General features: G+C 39.9%; 1 protein-coding gene across 4 annotated transcripts in view; it reads left to right on the top strand.

Moving 5' to 3' along the window:
* Positions 1-12,230, top strand: part of STOX2 (storkhead box 2) — a 244,525-nt gene that overhangs the window by 117,740 nt on the left and 114,555 nt on the right. Inside the window, exon 1 of one of the 4 annotated variants that reach the window (XM_073341761.2) lies at positions 7,594-8,814. The exons of 2 other annotated variants lie outside the window; for them this stretch is intronic. In XM_073341761.2, the coding sequence (XP_073197862.2) occupies positions 8,649-8,814 (166 nt within the window). In that variant the 5' untranslated portion in view covers positions 7,594-8,648. Of the gene's footprint in view, positions 1-7,593; positions 8,815-12,230 lie in introns of those variants that run through there. One more of the 4 variants, XM_073341765.2, reaches the window with a different exon arrangement.

A 12,230-nucleotide genomic window follows, 5' to 3' on the forward strand; every position in this document is an offset into this window, starting at 1 on the left:
TTGGGGTCAGGAAGGAATTTTCCTCCAGAGCAATCAGCTAAACCCTGAGCATATGGGCAAGATTCAGCAACCAGATACTACAGAAAATTCTTTCCTGGGTAACTCGGATCCCACCCCATCTAATATCCCATCACAGGCCATTGGGCCTATTTACCATGAATATTTAATTACCAAAACCATGTTATTCTATCATACCATCTCCTCCATAAACTTATCGAGTTTAATCTTAAAGCCAGATAGATCTTTTGCCCCCACTGCTTCCCTTGGAAGGCTAATCCAAAACTCGTCTAATTTCTAGTCTAAATTTCCTGGTGGCCAGTTTATATCCATTTGTTCTTGTGTCCACATTGGTACTGAGCTTAAATAATTCCTCTCCCTCTCTGGTATTTATCCATCTGATATATTTATAGAGAGCAGTCATATCTCCGCTCAACCTTCTTTTAGTTAGGCTAAACAAGCCAAGCTCCTTGAGTCTCCTTTCATAAGACAAGTTTTCCATTCCTCGGATCATCCTAGTAGCCCTTCTCTGTACCTGTTCCAGTTTGAATTCATCCCTCTTAAACATGGGAGACCAGAACTGCACACAGTATTCCAGGTGAGGTTTCACCAATGCCTTGTATAACGGTACTAAAACCTTCTTATCCCAACTGGAAATACCTCTCCTGATGCATCCCAAGACTGCATTAGCTTTTTTCAGCTTTGTTCATGTGTGTCTTGATTATTTCCCCCATTTTGATTTTACTGTCAAGATGGAGTCTTGTCAGTTTAAACTCTCATTTCATTTAGAATCTGAGCCGTTGACCCTTAGGCCTCGAAAGCTAAAATGGCAGCACCCACCAGCCCTGCTATTTTAAAGGTCTGTCCATTTTCTATTTACAAATTGGTTTGTTACTTTTTTAATTTAAAAGAGGATCATAATGTTACTTCAAAATCCGCATCTTGCTAACACTGGACACACCATGTCATATGGGAGCAATCACATGTTTCATAAATCAGGGAAAGGTGTGGTCTGTAAATTGGAAGTCAGGGACTCTTGATTTTTAACCACAGCTTTGACACTGACTTGCTGTATGATTTTTGGCAAGTCACTTTTCATTCTGTCTGTTTCCCTATCTGGAAAACAGGGATAGTAATAATTAATTCCGTCAAGGAGGATTAGTTATTTAATGTTTATAAAGGACTCTGATGATCATCATGCAATAGAAATGCTTAGTAATACTTGTTTGCTCATTTTGTTTAAATGTGAAGGAGGACCAAAACAGATAACTCATGAAAGCATCTGAAACTTTTATGCAATTATTGCAAGTTACTGAGCTTCCTTAACTTCCGGTAAACTCACCAGGCGTTTGGGGTGTTCAGCACACTTTTTATGGAAGCAGAGTCAGGATGGGCTCCACCCTGACATCTGGTGGTGAGGTGTGGCAAGTTGTGGAAAAGAACTTCAGGGGCTGATCTCATTTGCATAGGCACACCCACCCCGCCTAGAATGAGGCCATAACTGCCCAAATGGTCACTTTGGCTGTTGTGGGATCCCCAGTGTCTCTGTTATTGGGGCGGGAAGAATAAATTGTTATTACCCTGATTATGGGAACTGTGCTTGGAACTGTACTTGGCCTTTTGTTATGATGGAGGGACTCACCATCAACTGAGTAGCACTCGCTAGGCAAGGGACATGGGTTCCAAAACTCTGTGAATTGAGAGAGGCTTGAGACAGGTATTAGTACCTGGTGGTGTGGGCCCCTTTGTGAGGGCTGAAGCACCAATTGCACCTCTGTCTCTCTCCACTGTGGAATGTCAGAGCTAATTTTGGGTCTATTAAGAGTCTTGCTACAGGTACTGTGCTGCATTCACTTTGGCCTTATGGTGCACCAGCACTAAGGCTCCCACTACTGTGAGCTGAAATCACTGAGAGCTGAAATCACTGAGCCCTGTGTCAAGTAGTGGGGAGCCGGAAGATCTAGAGTGCAGCGGTGCTGTTCGTGGATAGGCTGGCGGAGTGTTCGTGAGACGGCGAGGTGAGCAGAGCTGTTCGTGAGACGGCGAGGTGAGCAGAGCGGAGCCGGTCGTGGTGGAGCGGAGCTGTTCATGAGCCGGTCGTGGTAGAGCGGAGCCGGTCGTGGTAGAGCGGAGCCGGTCGTGAGACAGCGGTGTGTTCATGAGACGGCGAGCTGAGCAGAGCGGAGCTGGTCGTGGTGGAGCGGAGCTGTTCGTGAGACAGCGTAGCAGAGCAGAGCCCTGTGGGGCAGTCAGCTTCAGGACATGTAAGGTGCCCCTTACCTCTTTCCCCCCCACACAGGCACATTTTAGCCAGACTGGGGAGTAACACTCTGCAGATGAACTTTTGAACTCTGGAGCTAGACTTTTTTGGACTTTGGGTGATTTGTGGATTGTTGGACTCGAGACGTTTGGGTTCTGGGATTCAAGAACCCGAGGGAAAGGATGTGGCCCAATTTTCTGGGAGCAATTTTTTTTGCTCATGGTTTGGTTAATGAACACTAGTTGTGGTGTTTCCCCAATTTAATGCTGATGTTGTTTACCTCATGTTATTAAAGATTCTCTACTACACGAGACTCTGTGCTTGCGAGAGGGGAAGTATTGCCTCTTTGAGGCACCCAGGGGGTGTGTAAGATTTTCCCAGGTCACTGGGTGGGGGCTCGAGCCAGTTTTGCATTTGCTTTGATGAGAGGGAGCCCCTGTGTACTGAACCCGGCCCTTGCTGCTATCAACTTGGCCTGGCAGAAGGGTTACACTTAATAATAGAAAAATTGCTTTAGGATATATCAAGGGTATTCTAAGTCATTCTCTTTAAATGTATAATGCCAAGCCAGCATCTTTGAAGTGGTCATTTCTAGGCAGTCTGCTTCTGGTAATTACACAAATTAAGTGGGGGAAATGGATGTTAAAGCTGTAGGTTTCTTCTGATTCATCTCAAAACGCTTCAGGACCTTTGTGGCCAGTGCACCCCCGATTCTGCCTCTCTCTTTAATGATGTGTGTGGGGTAGCCGACCAGTTGAGTCATTTTAAGGGCCTCCACCAGTAACAATAACCATCAAGAACAACAACTTCACTTGAACCTGGTCAAGGCATTCTCTTCTTCTTCTTCTTTTTAAAAAAAAAAATACAAAGTAATGAAAGGGCCTATAGTCATGAGCCAGACCCTTTCTCCTCTATACCTCCTAGAGCAAATAACAAAATCCCTTATTAATGCCTATATGCAGGGGGCATTCCCCCGCTCCCTCATTCTTAGCTGAATTGGATCATGACAAGTTTGGTTGAAGCTCTTTTCCCCTCCTTCCCCCAAACAAAACAGCCAAAACTTAAACTTGATATTCAAGTTACACATTTGATTCACTCTAGTTAACACCCTTTGGCTTCAAATAGATACAATAGCAGGAGGAAACTTGCTCTAGATTTCTCCCTTCAAAAGGAGGAAATCTTTCAGATATGTCAGAAAACGCTTTCCAGTCTGGGCCTAGAAAGAGACTTAGATATTGAATACAAGGAGGAGAGAGGCATAGATGGCCACTCTAATAAGGGTGCTGCAAGTGAGAGATGGCCTCTAAAACATGCTTCAGACTGACATCTAAAACATGGGGGGGGAGGGGGGAGAGAAGTTTGGTGTTGTGATGGTTTATTTATTTATTTTAACTGAAATCTGACTTTTGACTTTTTTCTGGGACAAATGTATTAATTTGCACTAAATTATGACATGGGCTGCATTTTTACCCTAATATACTCTGTCCCAAAGCACTAACCATGAAAAACACACGTACTCATTCAGAAGAAAAGATGTGATCTTATATTAACCATATACATTACATATTACCATGAAAACATCCTGCATCTGCTGTACCTAGAACTTATCAGGAAATTAAATGTTCAGGTTACCATGTAAGATATGTGCATTGTTCAAAGTAAAAAAAAAAAAAAAAAAAAAAAAAAAAGGTAAAGTAAAATGAAATTAATTGTTGTCCATGTGTTTCTCAGGCTATTAGTAAAGAATTAGAGTTAAATATTCTGCATATCAGTGGCATGAGCACACACATCTTTGTGTTTAATAGAGCTGTTCCTTAAATCCCCACTCTTGTAAAGATTGATCTGTTGCGGGGTAGACTCTAAAATTCAACTCAGTAATTTTCAGTAGGGAATAATTATGTGGGAAGCCAATGTCAGGATCACTGCTTGTGTGGCCCTACTTGTTTGTCAGTCTGTTATTTCCCCTCTTCACTTTGGGCTTGTCTTCACTGTCTTCACTGCAATCGATGCAGCAGTGATCAATTTATCGCGTCTAGTGAAGACCCGCTAAATCGACGGCAGAGCACTCTGCAATCGACCACAGTACTCCACCTCTCCAAGAAGAGTACGGAAAGTCAACCAGAGAGTGTCTCCTGTCGATGCAGTGCAATGAAGATAAGTCAACCTAAGCTATGTTGACTCCAGCTACGTGAATAGCTGGAGGAGTACTGTAACTTAGGTCGACATATCTTGGTAGTGAAGACAAGCCCTTAGTGTTATTTCTTGACCTTGTTCCCCCCCACCCCGTTATCACTTATTCCATTTAGACCCTTGACTCATGACTTCCTCTTTTTCCTAATGTCTTTTTTTTTTTATTTTATTTTTCATCTGTCCAGCCGTCCTTTTATTTTTAGGAGCAGTAGAATAGCAGCTCCATTCTCCTGTGCAGAAGCACATTATTATAAAGCCATAATAAAACAGACTGCCATCTAAGGCTTTGTCTAGGCTAGGAAAAAGGTTGAGTTTATGTCAGGGATAGGTAATGTGAACTGGCTAACTTTGACCTAAACTTAAACCTATTTTTCCTAATGTAGATTCAGGGAATATCTTTAGCTCAATTTTTAGCTGGTAGAGTTACAGCCTAGGATTTTGGCTATGACTTGACCTGTATCTGCACTAGGAAAAGTGGCTGAGTTTTTAGGTCACACTTAGCTAGTTTGTGTTAACTAATCCCGACCTTAACTCAGTCACTTTTCCTAGTCTACACAAAACTTAGGAGTTCTGAGGAGAGCTCTAATTATTATGGCTTCTGCTTTTAGGTTGAAAACACTGGCCAGCAAAAGCATCATATAGTTATGGGGGATGAAACCCAGACTGTTTAGTAATTGTGTACTTAAAATCTTATCTAATTGTTTTTTTTAAATGGAGCTCTCGGTCATATATTTGCTGATCTTCATTTTCATGTTGCCTTCAATTCATGAAGGAGAAGCGTCAAAGGAAACATGCATCTTTGTAGCAGTACAGAAAAATGACCTGAATGTCGTCCTTTAAATTTTTACACATATTTGTTGGGCAATAAGGGTATATGGGAAAGAATCCCTCAATATTTCATTTTCAAAGCTATATGTGGAGTTTTAGTCATGTAATTCCTACTGGTGTCAAGAGGAGAGGAGCATATAAACCACAGATAATTCTTATTTGCTTTGCCCAGGTAGGGAAACTGAGGCAGTGACTTGCCAAAAGCAACACAAGTCAGCTGTGAGATTTTAATTGCATATTTACTGATTCCCAATGCTCAGCTTATTCTTCCAGCCCTCAGAGTTTTAACACTATTAAAAGAGTTGGAGTTGCTGTCAAAGTTACAGAACTATAATTATCTACCCTTTGAAAATGTGAAATAAGTTTTAGAAGGAAAGAGTAACTTACATTAAAGAAGTAATTTAAAGCTGAACTAATAAATTTAGTTGAGTTTTAATTTAAGAGATGTTTTAAAACGCTGCATTATAGTAAACTTCATATGACAGCATGGATTCTTCACATTTCCCATTACAAATATGTCCGCTGTAAAAGCCTCACTAAGGAGAAATTCTGTGTTTAATATATTTTTAGAAGTCTATAAATTCATACTTCAGTGAAAACCTGAGCCTAAATATTTCTTCAACAAGGCATCTGAAATTCAGATAACTGGAATTTCTGTGTTAGGATGAATATTATGTAATCTATAGAATAGGAAACTATTGGAGCATTTCCTGCTTCTTTGATATGTGGTTTTAATTGTTAATGTATATCATTTTGTTTAATTACAGGAAACAGCACTGGGGGTGTGGAGGGGAGAGGTGGATCATTTGGAATCCATCTGTGTCACAATGTAGTTCTTCATCAGGACTGGGAAGCAGCTTCCTCATGACGTGCAAGCACAGCAAAGAAAAAAAACCTTGAAAGATTGATTAGTATGTAGGTGTGGCCGGGGTGTCTTGGGGTGTGTTTATGAGTGGTGGTGAGGGGTTAACCCTTTTGGTTCCATGCAAAAAGAAACCACTTCAATTCAGTTTACTTGAATTGGTGGTTTATAAAAGTTCATTTTAAAATAGATGTGGAGCAATCCAACAGTGGATAAACATATATTTGAAAATGGGCCTTCAGTCTAGCAGAGAGTTATAACATGATCCAATGGCTGAAAGTTGAAACTAGACAAATTCAGACTAGAAATGAGACATATTTTTTTTAACAATGAAGGTAATTAACCACCGGAACAACTTACCAAGGGTTGTGGTGGATTCTGCATCACTGTCGGGCTTTAAATCAAGATTAGATATTTTGTCTTAAAAGACATGCCCTGGGAATTATTTTGGGGAAGTTCTATGGTCTGTGTTATACAGGAGGTCAAACTAGATGATTCTAGACTAGATCAATGATCCTAAACTAGATCAATGTATCTGATGAAGTGAGCTGTAGCTCACGAAAGCTTATGCTCAAATAAATTGGTTAGTCTCTAAGGTGCCACTAGTACTCCTTTTCTTTTTGCGAATATAGACTAACACAGCTGCTATTCTGAAACTAGATGATCACAGTAGCCCCTGCTAGCCTTGAAATCTTAGAAGGGTCATAATTGCGTGTGAGGACTTTGAAGAAGTGAAGCACTATGGAAATGCTAAGTATTATTAAATTTTATAATACCCTTAAAATCTTTTCTAATCAGAGTGAAGTTTTTAGTTAAACTCCTAATACTGAGAATAATAGCTAAAAAGTGCACAGTTCAGAAGATCACAACTCTCACTCAAATGGGTTTTAACTCTCATGTAGCAGCAGCTTGGGTGTTTCCAGACTGGCTACAAGCTGAAATGTATCTGTTTTTGTCTTTCTGCTCCCCACCCCCACTGCATGCACTGTTGTCCTATAATGATTGGCTGTGGGACTAGAAACAGCTGTATTGAGCCTTGATTTTTAAAGAGGTTGCAGGCCTTCCTGCCGTTTAGCCAGTTGGTAGTGGTTAACAACTAGAGAAGAGAGAGCGAAGTAGCTGTTTCCATTATAGTTTCAAGCCAGCTTGATTCCTCTGCGATGGAATGTGTTTGCAGCTGTCAGATGAACCAATTCCTGCTATCCTCATTTTGACTTACACTCTATTGGGTTTGTGCAGAGGAAGAAGTTCGGTAGCAAATATCCTTTCCAAACAAAAGATTTTCTTTCCTTCCATCTCAGGGGGGCTGGACTATCCTAAAAACACGCAGTTTTGTATGTAAATATATGCAAGCTGATTATAGGCTGGGGCACAAGCCAAGGTTTCAGTGAGCCCAAGGGTGTTTCACATTAAAATGTGAAGCCTGACAGGATCAGTGCGTCTAACTTAAGACAGCTTCTTGATTAGCATGAGACTGGGTGGCTGCCTTGTTTCCTGCCCTTCAATAGCTATTCACTGTTTTCAAGGCGGAGAACTGTTCAGCGGAGGAGCTGTGGCAACTTGAGCAGACTATACACGGTTGACTCACTGAAAGCAAATGTTTGGATTAATTTGCAGCCTCGCCTCCCAAGCCTGCAGGAGCTAGTGCATTAGAGAGGAATATACATATATCCCTTAAAACAAATAACGACACGCACAAAAGAAACAACTGGCAAACTGCTGAAGGAGGGCAAAAGACAGAGAAGCATCAGCCATTATGACCATCTGTGTTTCCTGGATTCTGCAAGAATACAGTTGCTACTTCTTGTAGGTCATATGTGAAAGATGTGTGAATGAGACACATGCACATCCAGTGTGTATGGATATGCTGTGGGTGCTGCTAACAGGAAGATTGATCGAATGATTACTGCAGCAATGGTTTAGGCTGCTTCCATGGATTCTTGGCTTGGATTCTGATAGGTGAAGAAAAATGACTTTCACTGTTATCAAAGCATCATTCTAATCCTGTGCCATTGGATATTTGACCCTGCTTTCTACAGTTCCTGGGCGCTCTGTGTTTTGGGTCGAAACCAAAGGCAGTGGGGCTTTCCTAATTTGTTTGGGTCTTTTTGTGTTCTGGCTCACACTTGACTAAGCACTCCTATGCTGAATCGAGCTATTGTTTGGGATCCTAGAGCTTTTCACGCTGCAGTCCCTTACCCCCTCACCCCCCTTGCCTGAGAAGCCACATAATGTGCCTTTCCTCCACATGAATCTGGAAGCTATAAGCTGGACTGATTGCAAATGAAGTGTAATGCATTGTGGGACGTGTGTAAAAATTGGATCATTCGAGGGGGGGAAAAAAAGGAACAGACCTGCAGTTTGCTTCATAGAAGAGGTAGTGGCAAAATGTTTGCAGATTCTACCCAAGCTGTGGCTGTGGTAGACTAATGAAACGAAGCATCGCAAGCACGCCGTGAGGCCTGACTCATGCTACTGCTGCTGGAGGATTAGACTGCAGGTAGCCTCAAAATGAAGAAGACACGGAGTACAACCTTACGGCGAGCCTGGCCTAGTTCAGATTTCTCTGACCGGGCCTCAGACCGCATGAGGTCCCGCAGTGAAAAGGACTACCGACTGCACAAACACTTCCCACCAGCTTTTATTGCCCAGGCATCACGGGGCTACATGACATCAGGTTTGTAACAGCATTTTTGTGCTTATTGCAAGGCTCAGTGTTGGGTGTTTATTTGGCTCGCCAATACTGTGTTGATAGGTAAAAGGGTATACGGTGACTGATAGCATAAGTTGTGAATAATGCAAAAAAAAAAAAAAAGCAGACATCCACCATTTTGTACCTCAGCAAGATTCACAGCAGGGCCCTCTCAATATGGTGTTTAAAATATATTAATAAAAAATAAAATAAATGAAAGGAAGTATTTTTCATATCTATATTTTCAGCTCAGGATAGATAAAAATGACCTGGGTGTTCTGATCAGAGCGGCCCCTTTGCTCTTGTGCTTATGAATAAGTATGTGCTGAATATTTACTATCAAACCAAACATTCCCTTTCCAACCGGTTAAGTTCAGTTATCTCAATGGGGGCATATCTATATTGCATTTTCGAAAGAAGTGCCACCTGTAATTCTGAATGCTCTTGCCCTATTCCAAGCAAGTCAGGTTTCAGAAGCATATTTCCATACAGAGAAGTGTATCCGTAGTGAAAATGAATATAAATGCTGTATTTATGTATAAAGAGTGTGTGTGTGCATGCGTAAGTATACATGTGTTTATTCATCGGTTCATTGTTTTAAACTGAGGTTGTATGGAAATAATGGACCCTGCATCAAAATGTTTGTGAATGGCAGAAAAGAAGCACAAAAATGTAAAAACAGAGAGAGGCAAAAATAAGGAAGGGTTTATTCTTCAAATTAGGGTTTTATGTAATCAAAAAAGCCTCAGTATTTCTAAATGAATCTTATCAGCCATGTAATTCAGAAATTCGAGAAACACAGGAAGAATACTTGAGAGAATGCTGTGGAGGGGGGGAGAATCCTGGAAATCTTCTTTGTTGTTCTACTGCTTGATTATTGTGATCAGACAGAACATTTCATTACTATGATGTCAAATACCAATTTATCATGAAGGCACATTTTTCCTCTAAGGCTTAATTTAGATTGAGTAGGCAGATTCCTTTAAAAGGGAAAAAAGAGGAGGGAGAGGGAAAATGAAGGTATTTTACCATGCATAGTTGAAAACAGTTCCAGTCCCATCTATGTTCCAAAGGTTGAACCAAAGCTTGTGGTTTTCAGTTACATTCTTACTTTATTATCGTCCTTCCTAATAAACATGTCTCTTTTAGCCAGGAGTGGTTTCTCATGTTTTAAAAATGTCTCATGACTTTTCTGTCATTAACCCCAAAACCTAAAGGAAATAATGTGCATTATATTGCAAATCTGCCTAGATAAGAATATTGTGCTGTTTTGGCAATAGTCTTTTTGATTTTCTCTTTCATGGGACGGATCATATTTAAGGAAAATGACAAGTATAACTTATGCTTAAGCAGCTGAAGAAAGCTACAATGGTTGGTATATTTTCTGAGTGGTGATGGTGCAGCAGATTTAGAAAAGAATCTGTGAGCCAGATCTGACTCCAGCATGTACTTCTAAAGTCTAAACAGTTATTCTTTATGACTTTTCTGATATTCTTAGTTTGAGATGCACCTTGTCAGTTTTGTCTCAGACAATACTTCTAAGCTTTTCTTTTAGTATGGAAACCAGGTCTGAAGCAGAAGAATCTTTCAGTAGTGTTTCTGACAGTTGGTGGGTTTATTTATTTATTTAATATTTTTTTTAACGCAGGAGTGCAACTCAGATACATTCTTCCTGGAAACAGTCTGAATTCACAAAAGCATTATCCTGACAGGGTCTGTATGATCAAATTTGAGTCCACCTTAGGATCAAATGTATAGCTATCTGTATTTTAGAGTAGATGTCTCTGTGTGTGAGATAGGGGGTGGAAGGGTAACATTCATTATAAATGTGTTATAAAATGATCCCAAAAAGGGATGTTACAGCTATGAATATACAGGTGACTGATTTCTAATGTTATAGCACAGCAATGGAGGAAGAAAAGCAGGTGTCACGTCTAGTATGAGTAATCTAGTAAAGTTATTAAAGGCATAACAAAATGGAAATGAAAACCAGAAAGATTTTTTTTTATATTAGTAGGTAGAATTTTAGCTGTAAATGTAATTGTGGCCTTTTGGTGCGTGGCTTGCTTTTTTTTTTTTTTTTTAAAAAGAGCCCTGTCCAATGCCCTTCCAAATAGTAGATTTGGGAGGAATGCGTACTATATCTAAGCACGTCTAGTTATTTAAAGTAATCTCTTCCTCACAGGAAATCCATAGGAAGTCTTCTTGCATAAAAGTTGTGATTCTGACTACAAATACATTCTTTGTCACCCAAAATGTTGTACAGGAGAAAGTGCCTGAAACACGTAGGCTTTTCAGACTTCTGCATTCTGTTTGTCCAGTCATTTAACCTAATCACCATTAGTATTGTTGTGGTCATTTTAAATTAAATGCTGCATTGTTTGGGAGTGGGGAGAGGAGAGGGAAAGCTTGTTTTCTGGCTTGATTGCTTTAGTTCAGGGATATAAGATAGGGATAGGCAAACAAGCAAATGACTCTTTACTATGGCACTAAAAACCTTAAACAAATAAACACTGTAAATATAACTCAGAATTGTTTGTGGAAAATCGGGTATGTACACATTATTCCTTTAAACAGTACAAAAATACTAGGTGGTGCTATGAAGAACTGTGTTACACGTAAAGCTTTTGAAAAATGCAGTCTCTAAATGGAATCTAGTTTATTATTAAAGCAGAAGTGCAGGCTCCTAACGAGAGAAGTGACGGTGCACCATTTTTAAACAGTCTTTTCATTAGTAATGAATAAAAACCAGTTTTGAAATTTGATTTATAGTAAGAAGCATTGATGTTTAGTATTAGCATTTTCAATACCTTCAGGGCAAACTGCCCATAAGCTGTGGCAGTTATTGCAAATATGGATGAAATTTATGTGGGGAAGCCCACAAAGAGATTGGCAGATCAATGAAGAATGAATTTAAAATTATATAAATCTAGAAAAATCTCACATTTTTACTGGTGAATAATCTCTTGATGCTGGCTGGCTAATCTGCTGTAATCCAGAGTTTCTTCAGGCTTCCTAGCAACCACTGCGTTCAAAGGCCATGCAGTGTGTTCATTGTTTATGTTGAATATTAATTTGCCAGTGGAAGACTGAGTAAGGAAAAAAGCTTTTCTATTACTGAAGAAAAACTATAACAATAAAGCTGTTTGCCCTTGCATATGAGAGAGATTTTGAACAACTGGGTGCAATACATTTTGCACACATCACCAAAAAAGAGAGATTTTACTTTTCATATTTTTTATTGATTATTACTTAATCAAAGGGAAAATAAAGTCCTGTAAAACCCCAAGCAGACTGAAAGTTACTTAGACTCAGGAAGGGGAACTCTGAAAAACCACACAGGGTAATATATATACTTCATCAAGTGTCAGAAGCATTTTTTTTTAAAGAAAGTTTGTTGG

Source organism: Lepidochelys kempii, chromosome 4, assembly GCF_965140285.1.
Source record: "Lepidochelys kempii isolate rLepKem1 chromosome 4, rLepKem1.hap1, whole genome shotgun sequence".
In the NCBI taxonomy this organism is placed as follows: domain Eukaryota; kingdom Metazoa; phylum Chordata; order Testudines; family Cheloniidae; genus Lepidochelys; species Lepidochelys kempii.